Source organism: Polypterus senegalus, chromosome 4 (genome assembly GCF_016835505.1).
Source record: "Polypterus senegalus isolate Bchr_013 chromosome 4, ASM1683550v1, whole genome shotgun sequence".
In the NCBI taxonomy this organism is placed as follows: domain Eukaryota; kingdom Metazoa; phylum Chordata; class Cladistia; order Polypteriformes; family Polypteridae; genus Polypterus; species Polypterus senegalus.
In genome coordinates this window covers 154,984,307-155,006,926 of record NC_053157.1, presented here as the reverse complement: position 1 = coordinate 155,006,926, position 22,620 = coordinate 154,984,307, and the positions used below count along the sequence as shown (strand labels likewise).

Sequence of the window (22,620 nt, the reverse complement as noted above, 5' to 3'; positions counted from 1 at the left end):
CTTCTCTTCATTTCCATTAAAGGAATGTACAAAATCTAATACTGATGTTCCATCAGGTACCATCTTGTGCCCATTCTAAGTATTCATACTGTAACATTAACAATCTAAAATAAATTACTAGACTAGCATTATTCACTTTTATCTGAAAAACATTTTTGACATTATTTTTCATTTATGTACTTACATTGTCAGCATTAACAAGGCAGCCAACACTTTGCAATGGGCAGAAAGTGTCATACTGACTGTAAAACTGTCCTGTGCTTGGGTTCCAAATGATGAATTGGCTATGTTCTTGAGTCAATACATAAGAGGTTGGCCCCTAAATAAAATATATTTTTGTATGTAAGGAAAAATGATATCAAAATCTAATAACAGTAGTGAAATAAAAATCACATTTTCAATCATAAATCTTTCTAATAATTTGTATTGATGCTTAAAATCTCATTGATGATAAATAATAAATAATATATTTTACAATAGCTTTGGGTATAAAAGAAACAGCATATGAGGAACATGAAATGTAAGCAGTCATTTTAAATGAGAGTCATTAAAAGAATAATACATGGTCAGTGGCTTCAGCAGCTAATTTACAGTAAAAATTACAATTACTGAAAAGATATTAAAACAAAATTTTTAAATAACTAATTTACAACAACAACATTTATTTATATAGCACATTTTTATACAAACAGTAGCTCAATGTGCTTTACATAATATAGAATAGAAAAATAAAAGACACAATAAGAAAACAAAATAAATCAACATTATTTAACATAGAATAAGAGTAAGGTCCAATGGCCAGGAGGGACAGAAAAAACAAAAAAAAACTCCAGACGGCTGGAGAAAAAAAACAAAAACAAATTATATTTAATTTAATGTGATGCAACAACAGCATGACACAATAATTATGCGGCTGAGTTCTTATCTATATGCTCCTGAGTATTAATATGTTCCATTGTACTGTGCTACTAGAAATTTCATAAAATATTTAATAGTTTAATACAGTACTTGATTCGACTGAACATGTTACTTACTTCAGGAACAGCACTTCCAATAATGAGCCAAGCCTTTTTTCCCATTGCTAGAAAATAGTTACACAACAAAACAGCATGTTCTTCTTCATCCCCAGCCAACAAATCTAAAAATTGCTAAATAGAAAAAAAATGTATATATATTATACTATATATTTATTTTTATATATTTGTGTGATCTTTAAATGTGCTCTTAATTCTTTAAGACACATACATTGTTTGATCTTGACTAATATTATCATATTAAAAAAATATTTTAATATAAATATGGTCATTTAAATATCTTACCATTTTATTACTTTAATGTTAATACACAAAAAAACATTTGCCTAATCACAAAAGACTCATTACTTTGAAATATATCTTAAGGTCAAGATAAACATTACACTTAACAGTTAAAATAAATATTACTTGCTCATAAACTAAAAAACATAAATTTTAAGTAAGGTGATTTAAAATGACATTTTGCCTACTGAAAAATCTAGTGCGGCTGTGTACTATCTGCAAAAATTCAGAACATAATCAGAATGTACTGCCTGCCTGTAGTATTAGTCTCATAATTCATTATGCCTACAAACAGTCCCCTCCAAAGATGGTCCTCAAGATTTTTAAACAGTAGATATGTCAGCATCTTAGTTGAAGCTGAGGGTGTGGCCTGAGTTTTGCTTGGACATGAAGAGTGAGCTTCAGGCAACTACAAAGAAATTCTCACAAAACATCCAATTAACCAGGAAGGTTCTGTAGAAGCTCACACATGCTTTCCTTACCATGAACAGGTGAATGCTGATCTCTAATGGGAGTACTGTCAAGAAGTAAAAGTAAAAATTCATGAAATTCGTTTCAGTGTTTGAGGTTACCATGTTTATTTAGAAGCTATGGCTATGAAAGGTAAGAGTGAGAGACAGATGAGGAATGTTCAGAAGTTCTGAAGTCAACTGTGTATTGCTGATTTGTCCTGGTCAATGCAGCTCTTCAGCATTGTGATTAATAGAGTAATTGTATCTTCATGTTTTCAAAAATAAGGACAAAAAGGAATGTTACAGCTATCAATGGATCTTATTTGATGAGTTTTTGTAGTTTGTCATTTATGTCTACAAATTTTTTATGGACCCACAAAATAATTATGACTGTACCCCTGAGGTACTTAATGAGAGAAGCTACAAGAGTACACTATTGCTGTGTAAGAAGTGGTGTAGATTTTAAAAGTGTACAAATTTAAACATTAATGGATTTTGATTATTATGAAGGGTAAAGGGAAAACATGACAATGACCAACATATTTTTGCACTGGCTAATATCCTGTAGGTCTTATAAAATATCAGAATGTGGTTATTAAAAAGGAAAGAAAATTCTTAAATTACCCAATAAGCTAAGTACCCGTTTTACACAAATTGTGACTGAAAAAAGCACAATGGTAGTATTATCAGTGGTAAGGAGATTCTTCAAAAAGTTATCAAGCTTAACTATCTGTGAAAAAATAAGAAGCTTGGCATCTAGGAAGAACTCTAAACATAGACAGACTAATGTACTCATAGTCATTGAGCTTAGCTTTAATACAGTAATAATTGATGTGCACACAGAGCAATCCAAACTAGTTAATTTTCATAGCACTGAAACAGAGCCAATTATTTTCTAGCAAGAATTTACTGAATCTCTGTTGTAACACCAAGGAATAAAATCTAGGCTACATAAAAAGTAGCAACTTCCTTTTAATATATGACATGTCTTATGGAAACAGCAGTATTTCAGCATTATGTTTATTGGATTAACAGAAAATATACAATATAACAAAATTAGACAGGTGTATAAATTTGAGCACCCCAACAGAGATATTACATCAATACTTAGTTTAGCCTACTTTTGCAAATATAACAGCCTCTAGACGACTCCTATAGCCTTTGATGAGTGTCTGGATTTTGAATGGAGGTATCTGTGATCATTCTTCCATACAAAATCTCTCCAGTTCAGTTAAATGTGATGGCTGCCGAGCATGGACAGCCTGCTTCCATCCCATAGATTTTCAATGATACTCAAGTCAGGGGAATGACGGCCATTCCAGAACATTGTACTTCTCCCTCTGCATGAATGCCTTTGTAGATTTAGAACTGTGTTTTGGGTCATTGTTTTGTTGGAATATCCAAACCCTGTGTAACTTCAACTTTGTGACTGATGCTTGAACATTATCCTGAAGAATCTGTTGATATTGGGTTGAAATCATCCGATCCTTGACTTTAACAAGGGCCCCAGTCCCTGAACTATCCACACAGCATGATGGAACCTCCACCAAATTTGACAGGAGGTAGCAGGTGTTTTTCTTGGAATACGGTCTTTTTCTTTCACCATGCAAAGCGCTTTTTGTTATGACCAAATAACTCAATTTTCATTTCATCAGTCCAAAGCATTTTGTTCCAAATGAGCATTTTCATACAACAAGTGACTCTATTTGTGGTGTGAGTGCAGAAAGGGCTTCTTTCTCATTACCCTGCCATACAGATATTCTTTGTGCAAATTGCGCTGAATTGTAGAATGATGTACAGATACATCATCTGCAGCAAGACGCTCTTGCAGGTCTTTGAAGGTGATCTGTGGGTTGTCTGTAACCATTCTCATAATCCTGCACATATGTCGCTCCTGTATTTTTCTTGGCCTGCCAGACCTGGGTTTAACAGCAACTGAACAGCAACTGTGCTGGCCTTCCATTTCCCGATTACATTCCTTACAGTTGAAACTGACAGTTTAAACCTTTGAGATAGTTTTTTGTAGCCTTCCCCTAAACCAGAAGTCATCAATCCCAGTCCTGGAGGGCCGCAGTGGCTGTAGGCTTTTGCTCTCACCCAGTTGTTTAATTAGAAAGCAATTCTTGCCAACAATTTAATTTCATGGCTTGTTAGTGCTTTAACTCTGCTATGTCAGGTCATTCTCATATCGTAGATTTTCTTCCCCTTTCTAAGGTTGTCATCCAAATGATTTGAAGGCTAAAATGGATGAGGAATTCTTAGTCTCAGTTTTTCTCTTCACTTTCCTTCCAAGTATTTAATTAAACCCAATAGTGCACAATAAATACACACAGGTGTTAATGGTAGCAAGCTAAATGGAGAAATGCTGGTCTCTTTTGCCATTTGTATGTTATTGCTAATTAGGAGCAATTAAAAACCAAGAATACAGCTATTTAAGACTAAAAAAAGCAATAAGGGTTCAAAATCAATAAGAGTTCTCAAAAACGAGCAAGACAACTAAAGTGAAGCAGAAGTGTTACTTGAGCAATAAGTGGTTCTTATTAAGCAACTGGGTTGGAGTAAAAACCTGTAGCCACTGCAGCTCCCAGGACCGTGATTGAGGACTCCTGCCCTAAACCATGATACTGAACAATTTTTGTTTTCAGATATTTTGAGAGCTGCTTTGAGGATCCCATGCTGTCACTCTTCAGAGAAGAGTCAATGGGAAGCACAACTTTCAATTGACCACCTTAAATACCTTTTCTCATGATTGGACACGCCTGTCTATGAAGTTCAAGGCTTAACAAGCTAATCCAGCCAATTTGGTATAGAAAGTAATCAGTATTGAGCAAATACGTGCATTCAAATCAGCAAAATTACAAGGGTACCCAAATTTTTGCACAGCCAGTTTTTCACATTTGATTTAATTTTATACAACTAAATACTGCTTCACTAAAAATCTTTGTTTGGATGTTGAAAGTAGAGTAAATTATTATGCAGGCTGCGAGGGGTTCCCAAATGTTTTCATACGACTGTAAAAATTTAATGCATGTGCCTTGTATTCTGAGCTATGCATTCATTCAACCATTCATTTTATTAATACTGTTCCAATTCATGATCGTTGGGAGCCAAAAACATACAAAAAGCTATTAAAGAAGCCATGAATCATGCGTAGATAGGATGCTAGTTTATGACAGAAGATGTTCTCATAACAAGTGTCATACTGTGATCTGCCATAGAATATCCTCTGAGTGGTAAATGTGTTTCAGGTTAATGAAAAGTTTAATCCACAAGACACCATCCTATGAACTGGCACCACCAGCAATGTGGTGATGTGGTTGTTACCACTCAAATAAGGTACAAGGTCATTGGTATGTTAAAAACATAAATAATTTTACTAACCAACACTAAGTCACCATATACTTTGTGGAATATGGCCAGCGCCCTTGCCCAGCCAGGATGCTTTCACAGTGGAAGGAGCTAGAGGGAGGGCAGGTACAGGGCACTGTCTCCCATGGTTTGCTAGACAGCAGCCCTCTGGGTTGTAGAGGTACTTCAGATTCCCACAGGACATCATGAGACCTGCAGTTTTTTTACGATTCGGCCCTGTTGGGTTGCTGCAGAGACATACTTCATTGGCTTCCGTCTCACCAAGAGGTGCTTCCTGAACATGCTAATGGGACACCAGACATAGTCCCAAATGTGCAGAATAAAAGAAGCCCAGAGAGAGAGAGAGAGAAAGAAGACGAGAGGAGAAAAGAAGGCAAAGTTCATTATCGCTGTGTGCTTCACTCTAGTAATTTGGACTTGAGTATTGTTCTTTGCTGGTGGGAAACGATTAAGGAAAGGTTTCCCACATAATAAAAACTTGTGTGCTGTGTAAAACTTGTGCCAATGTCTGTCTGTGTCAGGTTTGGGGAGCTGGAACACCCCCTAAAGGCCACAACTTTAATTGTTAAGTTTAACTTTAATGAGTTTAATATTTTAATTGATGGAACACACATTTTGGAAATTAAAACAGAACCATGTACTGTATTTTAGTTGTTTTATTTCTAAATATGATAAGTAGCATGTTGATAAAGAAAACAAATGTGCCATCTAGTGGCTGTAAAAATAGCTGAAAAGGGTGGTGAAGAAAGTAGAAAAAGTGATATCTTGACAGCTACTTTAATGTGATTTGATGAGCCTAATGCAATGAGGTCCTATAAAAACTTTAGACGGCCTAACAATATTTTCTCTTTACTTAAATGATAACTCTCCACTAACTCTGTAATAACATAAGTAGTATGAGAATGACAATATTCACTGCATCATTGCTTTTTTTGTGAAGGTATATAGAACATGCCATATTATTTGCTTACATTGTTGCTCTCCAAATTATAACCCACATGAGAGTGGGTCTTAACATTTTGTTTTTTTCCAGTATTCGGTTATATCATTCACATGAAATCCTTACCGTACTACAAAGTGTTTTACATAGTGTATAACTTTTACTTACATCACAAGTACTCCACAGGTCACAAATTCCAGCAAAGGAAACATTGTCAGGCAAGGACGGGATGAGGGAAACAAAGTGAGCCATCAATTCCTGTAAGCAAACAGATTTTCATTTTTTAATATAGAGTACCAATCTGTATAAGACAAATTAATAATAATGGTATGTTTAGAAATTATGTAACTAGATTTGTTTAGGAGTATCAAATAAACTATGATGTTTTATTCTCACTAAATTATAGATAATGATACCTTAAAGGAGAATTGTTTGTATAAATAAAAAATAATGCATCAACTGAGTTGAAAATAAATTACCCTTTACAATGCAAATTTGTAATTAAGTAAAATGTATTGTTACTGAAACAACTCTTTATATAAATATGCATGCTGCATCTAATATACACTTTTATGCAGAACTACACACCTCTGCATTTAAATCAATAAATATAATTTAAAAACATACAGCAGTTTCCTGCTGGTTATTGGGAGTCATTTCCAGCAGCTCATGGGGAGGGTTGAGAGCCCTGATGTATCTTGTGATGAATACTGTCTTCCCATTTATGTCAATCACAGTGGTAAGGCATCTGCGAGTAGGAAACTTCATTGAAGCTTCTTTTTGGAAATTCTCAGCAGCTTGGAGGAGTTTCTCATCTTCCTGAGTATCAAACTTTATAAAAGGACCAAAAAAAAAATAACAATTAAAAAAAATATAGGAACTGATATGACTAAAAGTATATGTGTAAAAGTGTACTCTATGATGAAGAAAACATCCAAATCCAGTTTCCACCAATCTCGGTTCTTCTCTCCTTTCCACAGGTTTCTATGTACAGACAACACTGAAGACAACTAGGTTCAAAGCAACAACTCAGATTTTTTGCTTTTCATTTCTTTTCTTTGGCATCATGCAGTTTAAAAATATATATATATATTAATAAATAGGAAGCATGGTGGTGCATTGAGTAACATTACTGCCACACAGGCACAGCATCTGTGGTTTGAATGCTGTACCCTGTTGTTGTCCATGTGGATTTCACAAGTCTTCCCTTATGTGTTTAGTATTACTTTAGCTTGTGCTCTTGCTCTCACACCCCCCCAAAGTTGTACAAGATTAGTTACCTAGTGATTCCAAATTGGCCTTAGGTGAGTGTAGGTATGTGAAAGAGTGTGTCCTGCTGTATATATTTGTATGACTGTGTTCAAGCTGTATAGTACATATATGCACACATCACTGAATGTTTTCCTTTCCTAAGTTAATGTTTTAACTGTAAGACCTACATCCTACTTCATTAAAGGGTTAACTGGAATCAGCAGTCTGAACACTTTTTTAGCAATTGAGTTAAATTAAAAAGGGCAACATATCTTTAATACTTAACTAGCTGTGCAACTAATCTACGGCAGATATGAAAACTAAGTAATCAGCATAGATTTCGAGTTTTTTATTTGATACTCGAGTTATCCATTTAGTCTGGAATAATAATGTGTTTTTCTTGTTGGACGTATTTAGCATTAACATTTGCAAGGTCATCATCAATTGGAAATATTTTGTAATGCATTGGTGATAAAATGTACTGCATTTTTCATTACAACACAGTGCATCACAAACATTACCAGTACGTTTTACAAATTACATACAACAGAGACATAACAACTGGAAGAAAACACAGACAATTGTCCTTTAATTAAGGTGGATGATGATGGTTTGATTACCTTGTATACTAAACAGTCCGGACAAGCAGAAACCATATATGTTTTTAAATTCAGACTCCTTTCTAAATAATACTACAATCTAAAACATTAACTGCTAATTTCACTGTGAAAAGTATGCATTAATCCAGATAGTCAGATGGAGCAATTTCTTTTCAAGGTAACATATTTATTTGAGTACACAGAGAAATACACAATATATCACACACACATTTTGACTGTACAGGATTCTGGTCATATCTTTCACTGCAATTATTTATAGACATACTGTAATATAAAGTTAGTGAATTGGATTTTTCAGGTTTTTTAATTTACTTTTATGATAAATGTGAATCATGTATTGTTAACAATACAAAAATTCCAATTGAAATGTGCTGTAAGCATACTTTTCAGCACAGCAAATTGTAGTTGAAGTGAAGGGAGGGGATGTTGCTTATTTTCTACTCCCATTCTCTAACAGATATAATAAATGCTGTATTATAAGCTTCATCTTACTGGCTAAAAAACTACAAAACTGGAAACACCTGTTTATCTTTTTTAACTATTATGAAATTATACAACTGAAAAATCATTTGTCACACAAAAGGCAGGAATAACAGTAACACACATCACAAAGCACAGTACTGTGTCACAAAAACATTTACCTGCACTTCATTCATCTATAGAAGGCAGCAGAAAGCAAAATAAAGTCATGCATTGAAACAATACACTGAGGCAATAAACGAAAAATAAACATTATATTCTTAATTTTCCTTTGTTACACAAAAGCAATTCACATGAAGAATTAGGTGAAACGAAAGCAGAGCTGAAAGATCCCTGTGCAGATCCAAGTGAAAACAATAATTTTGATGATTACAATAAGTTTATTATTGTGTTTGGTAAATTAATTACTTGTGAATTTAATTATTTTTTTAACTCATCCCATTCAAAGCAGTTTTTGACTTTGCTTCTAGTGATGCTAGAGATAGGCTCAGGCTTCTCTTGACCCTAAACTGGATATGCGAGTAAGAAAATAGATGGATGACTTATTTTAACACATAGTTAGCAGCATCAGATGATCACAGAGCCAAGTCTTGGAAAAACAATGTATCATCAAATGAAACACTAATCTTCTCTGCACAGAGCCCCAGTGTTTCCAATGTACTTAAGCTCTTTTAAATGGTACTTAGCTACCACTGCAACATCCATCCATCCATTTTCCAACCCCGCTGAATCCGAACACAGGGTCACGGGGATCTACTGGAGCTAATCCCAACCAACACAGGACGCAAGGCAGGAACCAAACCCCAGGCAGGGTGACAACCCACCGCAGACCACTGCAACAATGAAAGATAAATCCTTAAAGAACTACGACACTCTCCACACTGTAGAAGAGTCTATTTGGATTATCAGTTCTTAATATTATGACCCATCAAAGTCCTAAATTAGTTTGTTAGGAATCACTTTGTAAAAACAAATGCTCGGACAGATAGCCAGGTGATTTACAGTTAAAATTGATACCTTTGACACATTAAAGAAAAATGTAACCTAGCTTTAATCAAAACTCTATATAAAGGATGCATATGTTAATTACATCTCAGAGATGGTCTCATGGATGTTTTTGGGTCATAGTATTTTTTGAGTCCCGTTTACTGCCATATATTTATTTACCTGTGATCTTTAATGTATATAAGATGAGTGTATTATTTTGGACTACTAGGTGCTCACTCACTTTACAAATAGATTCACTACTCAAAAATATTACAAAATAGAACTTGTTTTATAGAAGAAAATGGCTATCTTCAGATTTTTAACCAACTAGTAAAATATATCCTCATTGGTCAAATGTCTTTCTCAGAACCAAAACATGCCAACAAACAATTTCGCCTCCAGTATGAAGTAACAGCAAAGTAAAATTTTAAAGAAGATGTGAAACAAACTAATTTTTTAAAAGCAAAAATAAATATATAATCTTGAAATTTTTAAATAAAAAAGGCCCAAGAAGTTAAGAAATATATAAGTTATTGCATTATATTTATAATTGGCGGAAGCGTTTTCAACATCACAGCAAGAAGAATGAAAGTAAATTTGAAAGTAAAGAAAATCATGAGAAGGACTTGCAAAACATATAATTAATGCAGAGCTATTTAAAAATAAGTACAAATTTCACCCTTGGCAAAAAATCTTTATATTGAAACTGAAAAAAGTATCTCCTTAAGTGCAGTTTTACTACTTGTAGTGAACAAGAGCTAGAAATTAGAAAACCACTCAATAGTGCTTGCAGATACTGCAAGTGGAATTATTTTGTATCATTTTAGATTTAAAAATCCCACAATGCGTACACACATTTATATGTTTTTTTTATCTTTTTTTAAATAAGATTCTTCACATTTGGTCTTTTTTCAATGTCTAAGTACAGAAACATTTTGTTTTTAACCTATGCTGTCATGAAGACTTTGCCTCATCTCTACAACAGTATAATTTTGAGTACATTTTAAGAACAAAATAAAAATTTATAGTAATTACAAAGCTTACCTTTTCTCTCACCATTTCCCCTGGCACAAGCTGAGGTTCAATGGTAATGAAAAGTGTTAGGTAGCAACCGTCACTAAGACTTCTCACAGCATCATAACCTCCTTCACTACCCAGGCTGCGCTCCTTACTGTAACCCAATAAAACGGGAGGACATTCAATCTTAAATGTCCCATCAATCTACAAATAAAAAACAAACAACAGCTTAGATGTATTAATTTAATAACATACAATCAATAAACACCAAAAAGCAACAAAATTAGTAGAAAAAAAGCACAAAATGAATGGAAGCAAACACTTAGTTAATGAAAAATAAAGAACACATTTACCCTTTCTGTTTGTCTAATAGTTAAAGATCATTGAGAACTGAAATTAGTAGACAATATACAATTTAAGATATGCAAGCAACAATGAACACTCTGCCATCTTGGTATATATAAAATAAAATTCAATTAAATTCATTCAAATTAAGGTTGTGCCATCTAGGCTACAATCTCTAACACATTAATGTTTACAAATTTATGAATGCCATTGCCATGAGAATTTACTGAAACATGTTATTTGGTTAACTTCTGAGTCCTATGTTATATATGTTTATGATTAATATTCTATTTTAATAACTGCCACAGCTACACAAATGAGGCATACATTAAATATTTATCCACATAAATACAAGGAAATATGTTTCATAGCCGATGTACCTATGGTAACCTAAAAAAATCAAGCTGAATATGCACATAATGTAGGAGTCCAGTTGGTATGCAGCAACAAACCTTTGCTCTCTTATCATATGAATATAAATGTCATGACTAGCATTACACATTTAAAGCTATATGTCTGCAATTAACACACTGACAGACATATGAAAAGCTTTTGGCTATTTAAATACTTCATATAAAAAAGAATATTTATCATTAGAATAATTGACAACACTAGATAAGGGATATCACTAATCAAAACAGGGTCATTCTTAAACTCACACGGCTAACATTGTTTACAAAGAATTTTTAGGAATTGCATATATTTCCAGCAGTGTCCTATTAAAATTACGGAATAAAAAAACTATCCTTTATTAATATCTTTCTTGATAAGGCAGTAAACTTGGTGCAACTCCTCAGAACATTAATTTCCAGTCCAGGAGAAGGATTTTTTACAGGTTTTTATTCAAATCAGTTTCACAATCAGTGAGATATTTTACCTCATACTGATCTCAATGTTTAATTAGCTGGTCTTTATTCTTCTCTAATTCTGCACTTAGAAAGGAGCAGTAGTGTGAGATTTACTTTCATAAGAAATTTCGAAATATTCATATTTTTGTCATAATTTTCTTGTTAATTCACTTTTCCATGGCATTTTTCTCCATAAATTATATCCGAAAAATGACAATTAACAATGAATAAAGCAGAAAACATGGCAAACAACACAGAATGATCAAAGGGTTGACACAAGAAATTTCAAAAGTAGGCTTACTAAATGCTACTGGAATGTAGTAAGCATTTATGTGTTACACAGAGATAAGCTGAAAAAAAAGACTAAGTTATACTTTACGTTTCACACCATCATCAATATGATTTTCATTCCACTTTTACAGGCAATAATTTTAGCTGTAATTTTCTAGTGACCACACAGTATTTTCAGGTATCAATTCACATAGCATTCAGGTATCAATTCACATAGCATTCAGGTATCAATTATGTCATAATAAGGAATGAGGTATCAATTACTTCATAATCAGGAATGGGCAAAATACTGAATTTGCAAATAGAATCATTAATAAATTTTATCCAAAATCATCTACAATATTGGTCCTCAGACAACTGTACAATGAATCACAAACCAATTAGAATCTTAATGGCAAACATCAACTGTTTTGATGTATGTTATTTTCACACGTTACATTTCTATATATTCTTGCAATCTGTATTCATTTTCAGACAGAAATAAAAAAGTTACACAGGGAACATAGAAAGTTCTAATTTGAAATACAGCTTACAAAGAAAGAATGATGAACTCTTACCCGTGACTGAAAATAAATGGTGGTAAAAGGAATTTTAACAGATCCCAACCAGTGGCGTTCAATTCTAGTATGAATACCTGCACCCCTCTCTCTGTTATCCTAGGAAAAATATAATTATTAAAATATTTTCATAATAAAAAGTAAAATTAAAACTCAGTCGATATCAATATGTTTTCAGATATTGTAAAGGATTTATTTTAGGTAGATAACAAAATAGGTAATTTATTTACTTATAATAAAAATGCATATTCTCAGTTCCCACTATAAGTATATACACTGGTTAGATACCAGTGATTGACTACATTGGATCACTATTACTGAATGAATAAAACAAAAATGTTATATATATATATAGTATATTGTGGACGCATATATGAAAATATGTAGTTATGCTACACCACGCTAACTCACCATTGCAAACGCAGTGGATGAAAACTGCTCCAGATTGTGTAGTAATTCATTTCTTTTTTGTTAAAGTAAATGCAATGTAATTGTAGCTTATACAAAATGGAATAACAGTTAAAGAATTATTTTGTATAGAGTAGGTTAATATTATATGAGTCAAAATTGCTTAGTTATTATTTTGACTGCTTTTGCTATTACACTGCACAACAAAGTTTTTGCTTATTGAACACTGTTGGGTGTTTCTCATAGATTTTTGGATGCTGATCACGAATATCACATCAAAATTTACCCATCACGTACCGTTTCTGAACGAGCTTGATGCTGTCTCTGCATGCTATAAAGGTGGCTTGCGTATACCGATCCCGTTCATTTGGTTTATATAGATAGCCAGTGTGTATGTATAGTATCGGTATAGTAAAGTATAGTATCTGTAGCAATATAACAGTAAGTAAGCTTGATGCTATAGACGTTTTGGTGTCGGGCTATATGTCTCATCAATGTCATAACAGCCGCGATACATTCTGCTATATCTGTGGCAAATATACACTTGAGCTTCAGAGATGTTGGATGACTACTCTTGTGAAGAAAGCTTATCATTTGTATTTTGGCTACAAAATTGGTGATCAAGACAAGGAATGGGCACCTCACATTTGCTGTGCGACTTGTGCTGTCAGTCTGAGAGCTTGGCTCAGAGGCACTCGAAAGACAATGCCCTTTGCTGTTCCGATGATATTGCGAGAACAGAAAGACCATGTGATTGAGTGTTACTTCTGTTTGACTGTCTGGTTTTTCTGCCCAAAACAAGAAGTCAACTGAATATGCTAATCTGCCTTCAGCAATGAGACCCGTGCCACATGATGACAGTCTTCCAATTCTAAAACCACCAGAGGATTGGACCTTAGACGAACCAGATGAAGAAACTGCAATGCAGTGTACTGACAGTGACATTGACCCAGATTTTGAACTGTGTTCATCAGGCGATCCACATCTGACAACACAGTCCAAATTGAACGATTTGGTCATAGATTTGGGTCTGTCAAAATCAAAATCCGAGCTGCTGGGATCACGACTGCGACTGCAAATGGTGTTTGCTGTCACCAGGTATGAAAATATCTGTGTTTCAAGGCCGACATCATGATATAACTACATTTTTTTGCACAAGTCGACAGTCTCTGTTTCTGTTGTGACATTGAAGGATTGTTCTCGGCCTTGGGTTGTGATCACAACCCGGAAGAGTGGCGTCTCTTCATTGATTCGTCAATGTTAAGCCTGAAGCTGTTCTGCTACACAATGGCAACCTTTATCCTTCAGTACCTGTTGGCTATGCAGCACACATAAAAGAAACATGAGAATATGGAACTGTTGCTGAAACACCTCCAGTATATATAGCAGGTACAACTGGAATATCTGTGGAGATCTTAAAGTCGTTGTTCTGTTACTAGGACTGCAACTTGACTACACAAAGTACTGTTGTTTCATCTGTGAATGGGGCAGCTATGCCAAAGAGTCGCACTATTCTTGAGAGAACTGGCCACTCCGTAAAAAGTTAGCTCCAGAACAGAAAAATGTGGCACATGAATCGCTTGTCGACCCGGCAAAGATATTTTTGCCTTCTCTTCACATAAAATTGGGACTCATGAAGAATTTCATGAAAGCACTGAACAAGGAAGGCGAAGGTTTTTGTTATTTAAGACAGATGTTCCCAACAATAACTGACGGCAAGATCAAAGAGGGCATTTTTGTTGGCCCCCAGATCAGACATGTTATGAGTGACAAGCGGTTTGAAGATCTGTTAGTTAGGCCGGAAAAAAATGCCTGGAAAGCCTTCAAAGACGTTGTTGACAATTTTCTGGGCAATTACAGAGCCCCAAACTACATTCAGCTGGTAGACAAACTTCTCAAAGCATACAAGACAATGAAGTGCAAAATGTCACTCAAGATTCATTTCCTCCACTCACACTTGGACTTCTTCCCCGCAAATCTTGTTGCTGTTAGTGACAAACACAGCGAAAGGTTTCACCAGGACATTGCTACGATGGAGAAACGATACCAGGGTAACTGGTATCCATCAATGCTTGCTGACTACTGTTGGACACTGCTACGTGATGCACCAGACATTGAATACAAAGGAAAATCAGGAGCAAAACACTTTAATTCTGTTGAATTTAATAGCTTATGTGAACTATAAATGTGACTAAATACGTTATTGTCAGTAAACATATAAATGTCTATTTCTCAGATTTCCTACGTGATACAGTAAAACCAAAACTATATTTGTGCATACCCAGTAGGTACCTGTCACAATCAGCAAAAAATTTTCAAAACAATTGTGCAGTATTATCTTCCGCATTAGAATAACCAAAACTAACAAAATATGGTAATGCTCAGGTCTACTATGCACTTATCTTTTGCATTATTTGTTGATTTTATATATACTTAAATAAACTATAATGGCTAGGCAGCAGAAAGATACATTATAATTTTTTATGGTCTGACGATACAGAAGTTAAAACAAGAATCTAATAAATCTTATCCTTGAGTTCTTGGAGTCCGATTTTTCATGTTGACATTACTGTAAAGAAAATCAGAAGTGAATGCTTGCAGGAGGTCCAAGTGAGGGTCAGGCTGTTTAGTTAGAATCATGCATTAATCAAATGTAAAAACCATTGATATACTGTACTCAAATATGCTTAATCTAGTTCTGGGTCTGCCACGCATTCCTGCCAGCTGTCATGCTGCCCATGAGTGGCTCGAGACACAAGAGATGTGAACTGGTGGCTACAGCACCCAGGAACTGATATTTTATTTTGATTCATGCGTGAGACCCTTGCTTTGGTTGGTTTTCAGAAAACTGTGTTTTTTTGGAAAAAATATTCAGCCCTCAAAGAGTTAATTTTCTCAGAGAAGTATGCAAAGGCAAGAAATAGACTTTAAGTATCTACTTTATAATACAGTGTTTAAATGGGTTAAATGTCATTTGTCAGTATTAAGATAAATTATAAGAACAATATCTTCTGGGTATACCTCAACAATGTCATATACCACTTCATCAAATACATTGATAAAAATATCATCCTTCACTGACTGTAAACTAGAAGTACTGTAATCTCCATTGGGGGCCCTGAAAGAAAAAAAGTGTGCAGTGATGTTAGATTAAAACATTTTTGTTCTTTCATTATATATCATCCTTAATTAAAGAAACAAATGATAATTTACACAGATAATGTGACTTGCTGCATTTGGAATACAGTTCTTTGTAAACAAATGAATTTCAGCAATGGGAAAGTTAATGGAATTTCAAGTTCATCCTTGTAACTTCAGAATATTATGCAATTTGGGTGTAAATGTTTGGAAATATTAATTAAGTTAATAAGAACTTTTACAATAACTTTTATTAGTGTTTTTAATGATTTAAAAGTTCCAAAACTATGCACTATTCTAAATTGTCAAAATATATACAGACAATGTTCATATTAAAATTTATACCACTTCTTTTAAGCTAATCATGTACAATATCACATATATACCCTCCAGTTATTCATTTTTAGGTAAATGTTACTATTGATCTAAAAGAAGTAGACAGCTGTTTCAGATATGAGGTGTTTATTATCATATTGTTTAGCTTAGAAGACGAAACAGGAATAAACATAATCATAAGCAAGTATGACATTACAGTCAAGCTAATGATATAAAATAATGAAAGCACAAATTTAACCAGAAGATATAATTGATGATCATTTTAAAATTCATCTATTTTTTGACATGCTTAATCCAAACAAGGATTGTTTGGATTTCAACCCTCTGCAGTCTGCATACCAGGAGAAGGTGGGAGCGGAGGATGCCATCATCTATATGCTACACTGATCCCTCTCCCACTTGGACAGAGGCAGTGGTGCTGTAAGAATTATGTTTTTGGACCTCTCTAGCGCCTTCAACACCATCCAATCTCTGTTCCTTAGAGACAAGCTGACTGAGATATGGAGTGGACTCACACCTGGTGGCATGGATCGTGGACTATCTTACAGACAGACCTCAATATGTGCGTCTTGGGAACTGCAGGTCTGACATTGTGTTCAGCAATACAGGGGCGCCGCAGGGGACTGTACTTTCTACGGTCCTGTTCAATCTATATACATCAGACTTCCAATATGACTTGGAGTCCTGTCACATGCAAAAGTTCGCTGATGACACTGTTATTGTGGGCTGCATCAGGAGTGGGCAGGAGGAGGAGTGCAGGAAGCTAATCAAAGACTTTGTTAAATGGTGCGAATCAAACCACTTACATCTTAAGACCAGCAAAACCAAGGAGCTGGTGGTGGATTTTAGGAGGCCCAGGCCCCTCATGGACCCTGTGATCATCAGAGGTGACTGTGTGAAGAGGGTGCAGACCTATAAATATCTGGGAGTGCAGCTGGATGACAAATTGGACTCGACTGCCAATACTGATACTCTATGTAAGAAAGGTCAGAGCCGACTATACTTTCTGAGAAGGTTGGCATCCTTCAACATCTGCAATAAGATGCTGCAGATGTTCTACCAGACGGTTGTGGCGAGTGCCCTCTTCTACGCGGTGGTGTGCTGGGGAGGCAGCATAAAGATGAAAGACACCTCACGCCTGGACAAACTTGTTAAGAAGGCAGGCTCTATTGTAGGAGTAAAGTTGGACAGTTTAACATCTGTGGCAGAGCGACGGGCACTAAGCAAACTTCCTGTCAATCATGAAGAATCCACTGAACAGTGTCATTTCCAGGCAGAGGAGTAGCTTCAGTGACAGACTTTTTTCACTGTCTTGCTCCACTGACAGACTGAGGAGATCGTTCCTCCCCCACACTATGCGACTCTTCAATTCCACCCGGGGGAGTAAATGCTAACATTACTCAAAGTTATTGTCTGCTTTTTTATTTATTTTTTTCATTTTTATTACTATTTAATTTAATATTGTTTTTTTTTTTTGGTTAAGGTATACTGCTGCTGGATTATGTGAATTTCCCCGATGGATGGATGGATGGATGGATGGATGGATGTATCTATCTATCTATCTATCTATCTATCTATCTATCTATCTATCTATCTAAGGTGCTGGAACCTATCCTAGCTGCACAAGGCACAAGACAGGAACCAGTCCTGGAGGTGCTACCATCATTGCAAGGCACAATCTCGCACTCTTACAAAATTATACTGGGCTAGTTCATAGTAGCCAAATAGCCTAATTTGTATGTACCTAACAAGAACTTCTACACAGACATAGGAGGGACTCCACACAGACTTGAATGAGGTAAGAATTCTCAGGAAGCCTCCTGGAACTTTGTGACAGCTGGTTTAACTATAACTAGTACACCATGGTGCTGCTTGCATATATTCTTTTTGAGATTAAATAAATAAATAAACTGTTGCGTTTTTAAGACCTGAATGTTTATAGAACAGCAATAAAGGATCTCAAACCTGAAATGAGCAACAGCAAAGATTATAATATACACCTTCTATATATAAAAAAACACCTACATTTACAAAAGCATGAGAAAAACACTGAAAGCCCAGTTTTCTGACAGGAAATTTTCATATTTTGAAAACACTTTATGTAAGTACCTAAATGGTAACTCTAATTCCTCATTCCAGTTTGGATTTGGTCCATCAGCTGTTGTTGTGTGGCGTACAGTCCGCTGAAATGTTACTTCAACAAATGGACGAACCAGAACCTTAAAATAAAAAAGTAAAGGTTTTATGGCATAATTATAATTATCAAGCAAATTAACACATACATGATGATGTATAGAAGTAATTTACCTCTGAGATTAATGTATTGTTGAAATCCTTAAACAGCATCTTTAGAATTGTATTTTTAAATAAATAGCACAATTAGAAGTAAGTCTGGAATTTCAAATATGTACTTACCTGATTTATTGCCCAGTCATTATTCTGAGACGGACTCTGTGATGGCTGACCACTTATAAGAGTTTCAGTAAAGGGCCTAGAAGGTCTGGTGGATGCTGATGTTTTGCTGAAATAATACATAAAGTATTTAAGATTAGTCTGTCTGACTGATCAGTCTGAGACAATCTCTGTTTTTGCACATATAAATTCTTACTAAACACGGAGTATGTAAAATATTTACTATGATAAATAAAACAGGAAAGGGAGCATTATCTTGTGACTAGAAGCATTAACTCACAATTTCAGTGCCTGGGGTTCCAATCTTTGATCATAGTTCTGCTTTTGTGCAGTTTGCATGATCACCCTATTTTCACATACATCTCCTACGTATACTCCTGCCTTTCCCAGCACTCCAATGTTAAGTACAGTAGGTTAGGTTGACTGATGACTCTAAATTGACACAGGTGAGTGAGTGAGAGGGTATGTGCATTAACATGTCCTTTGATGGATTAGCACCTCTGCTACAGTTGCTTCTTGTCTTCTGCCTTTCATATACAACAAAATGAGTTTGAAAGGCTATACTAACAAAACTCATATGCTAAAAAAAGCAACAACTCTTAAAAACAAAGTAAAATAAAGTCATCTGCAAAATATTACTGAAGTTAATTTGTTCTGGTGGATAACTATGGGGTCTTCTTAATCTCAGACTAAGAAACAAATTCAAGCAATCTTCAAATGATAATACTAATCAGAGTATTCTAAATAACCAAAGTTTTTTTCAGATGAGTATGTAAATATAAATAACTTGTAATGTAAACACATAGATTTATATCATATAGTCAATTAAAGCATTTATATATGTATTAACTAAAAAGTGACAGAAACAGGTAAACATTTAGAAACTACTGTAAACTGTCATTTTAATGTATTTTACCTTGAAATAGGTCTCCGAATAGGGATATCATAAGCACGAATAACATTCACTAAAATTTTAATATCACCATCAGAAAGATTCTGAGCTGTAACTTTCTTCCTTTCCTTTCTTCTTGGTTTTAAAGGTCTCTTAGGTTCAGCAAGCTTAAATAAGTTTATTCCTAAAATTCTGAAAACAACAGCAAATAGTACAATTAAAATATTGTACTTTTAATCACAAATGCAGTTCATCAATGTTTTATATTATGATTTTTGGTAAACATCATCTGAATCTTATTTATATCAAAGTACACTACAAGTAAGAGATACATATGTTATTTTTAGAAATAAAGTAAGCACTCACTCTAATAAAGGATCCATCATGATTTTCTCCATTATACATTCAGTACTAGTAAGATTACTATTGCAATATTAAAAGATTTATATAATAAAACCATTGAATCAGCAATATTTGAAGTTTTTGAAGGTATATTATGCATTTCCAAGTTATTTTGTTTAAAAATGTTACGCAAAATGTTATAAATTATATTAATTCTTGATTCAGTTTCATCTTGCTTTGGGATTTAAAGTAATCTTATTAATGATTATTTTACACATCTTTCAAGTGTTTTAAAATATTACATGCATAATACTGGAATAAAAATGTTTTTCAGAAGACAAATTTCACTTTATACACTTGAAAGGCTTTTATGTACACAATATATTACTCTATAAAGGATGCACACCATTGTTAATACAATCTGGAGAAAAATATTCAATCTAGAAATCTGAATTTTACATCTTGGTCTCGCTATTTTCACTTTTCTTTGTGAATAATATCAAATCAGTTATATTAAAAAAATAAACGCATTTAGACCATTAAGTGGTTAGCATTTTCATAGAATATTACTAAAAAATACAAGTAGTAGAACTAACCTCAACTTACTGTGTAAATGCCAACACTATTATTTTAAAAGGTGCAATAAATACAGTGACTTCAGTGAGGATAATTTTAAGTTTAAATAAACACTCAAGTGACTAATAAAATTTTAGGGAAAGGAAATATGGAAAATCTTAGTGTTAAGACTGAATATTTACAACTATCAATAAAATAAGAAATACATACGAATACGTACATCTACAGTAGGAAACAAAATACTACAAAGAACAAGCAAAGAAAAAAGCAACATACCCAGGTCCCCCACCACTAAACACACAAGATTAGGCAGAAAAAGGAAATAAAAGACAAAATAAATAATAAGAAATAATAAAAAATGAAAAATATAGAAGCATATCAAATTTATATAGTGAATTTTAATAATGCAAGAAATTAAAAACATTTAAACAAAATAACTGAAATCAACCAATAGCAAAAAACACCTTATCAAATTAAATATATAAAAATGTACATAATTTTAAGAAGTAGAATAATAATAAAAAAGCACTAAAAATACTCTGAAATCACTGAAACAAGCTTTGTTTACCCAATGCTTGGCACCTCCTCTTCTATAACAACGTCAGAGAGGATATAATGATGCTTTGCAAGCAGGAATCTGTTCATCACAGTTTCTCTAACCTGAACAAAAATAGATAAGAAAGTTCTAAATTGTGATGCACAAAACTGCTTTTTTATAGGCACAGTAAAAGGATTACATAATTTAAAAGAAAGTAAATTTCAATACCTAGATTCTACTTCATTTGAGCAATATTTATTTGAAGCACTTCTTCTTGATTGACTGCATATAAATTAAAGGCATCAGACTTTTGTACTTTTTATACTTCAAATTATGGATGTGTATTTTTAGTTTTCAAGTGAACAAATAACAATATAAAACCCATATGGCATCATGCTCCTTCATAATAGTTTTGATACCTGTTAACCTATGCTGAGTTCTTAGATGTGGGTTCATCCTTCACTAATCAAAAAATGTTTGTAATTCATTTCCTTTATTATGTTTCAGATTGACAAATGGGGAAAGGTAATCCATTAGCAATATTTTCTAAATCTAAAATCAAAGTCTACCAAACAATAATGTATGACTGTACCTCCCCTTACAAATTTTGAAAACTTTTTAAATGCAGTGTATACCATGCAGACACTGCACCATATGTAGTTTTACATGCAGTTCTTTATAGATACATTAGCACAATACATTTAACTAGCCATGTGCGCCCAACTGTGTTGCGCGTGTTAAAGTTGTCTGTGAAAGGCACCCTGTTTAAACGCGGCTGCCAGTCATGAACTGGGCTCTTCATCGCACAGCATTATGATTTTTTATAAGGGAAACAAAATTACAAAAGAAAACCCTTGGACATTGATTCGATAGGAATGGCCTACTCGGAATCACTGTCCGAATAGTAATTATGTGGTGGTGTAGGAGCATTTCTGCTTCTGTCCGTTCACAGTCCGTCTCGTTTTCATGACCCTATCGTTTCCTCTCAAGATGTCTTCTCAACCTTTCTCCAATGTTGCAGGTTGCTTTGTGGCAATCCAAAGAGTAAGGCAATATACAAGGAGCAATGGTTATAAAAGGGGGACACATAGGTATCCAGGCTCTTTAAAGCATAAATAGGGATCACTTTCCCTGACATGTGAGCAAGCCACGGTACAACTGTGAGACGCGCAGCACTCGCCGGCTACAACGTAACAATAATAATTTCCGGAACGTGGTGTTACATTGTCATTCATTTTACCCACTGTCTTTCTTTCATTCATATGTTACGTAGGCACGTACCTTTTATCTTCGGCAATCTCATTCTCTAACCAGGCCTCAGGAGCTAACCAGCGTAACACTGTCCACCACCCCTTTCGTTATTCCGGCACATTGTTGACATCCGTGAGTAACAAGAATGTACTAAACTGGAAGGTGGTCTACGCATGCGTGGAATTCACGGACAACCAAAGATCAAGATCTAAATGAAGATCTCTTTAGTTAATTTAAAGCACAACAATTTGTTT

At 34.3% G+C, this 22,620-nt stretch overlaps 1 protein-coding gene across 2 annotated transcripts in view; it reads right to left on the bottom strand.

The window, feature by feature from the left end:
- Positions 1-22,620, bottom strand: part of cc2d2a (coiled-coil and C2 domain containing 2A) — a 103,158-nt gene that overhangs the window by 16,477 nt on the left and 64,061 nt on the right. For both annotated transcript variants that reach the window (XM_039751510.1, XM_039751512.1), the window contains 11 exons: positions 21,146-21,237; positions 19,684-19,851; positions 18,771-18,876; positions 18,465-18,574; positions 15,903-15,999; positions 12,474-12,572; positions 10,460-10,636; positions 6,705-6,908; positions 6,246-6,335; positions 1,035-1,148; positions 185-319 (listed from right to left, as the gene is read on the bottom strand). In XM_039751510.1, the coding sequence (XP_039607444.1) occupies positions 185-319; positions 1,035-1,148; positions 6,246-6,335; positions 6,705-6,908; positions 10,460-10,636; positions 12,474-12,572; positions 15,903-15,999; positions 18,465-18,574; positions 18,771-18,876; positions 19,684-19,851; positions 21,146-21,237 (1,392 nt within the window). The remainder of the gene's footprint in view (positions 1-184; positions 320-1,034; positions 1,149-6,245; positions 6,336-6,704; positions 6,909-10,459; positions 10,637-12,473; positions 12,573-15,902; positions 16,000-18,464; positions 18,575-18,770; positions 18,877-19,683; positions 19,852-21,145; positions 21,238-22,620) is intronic.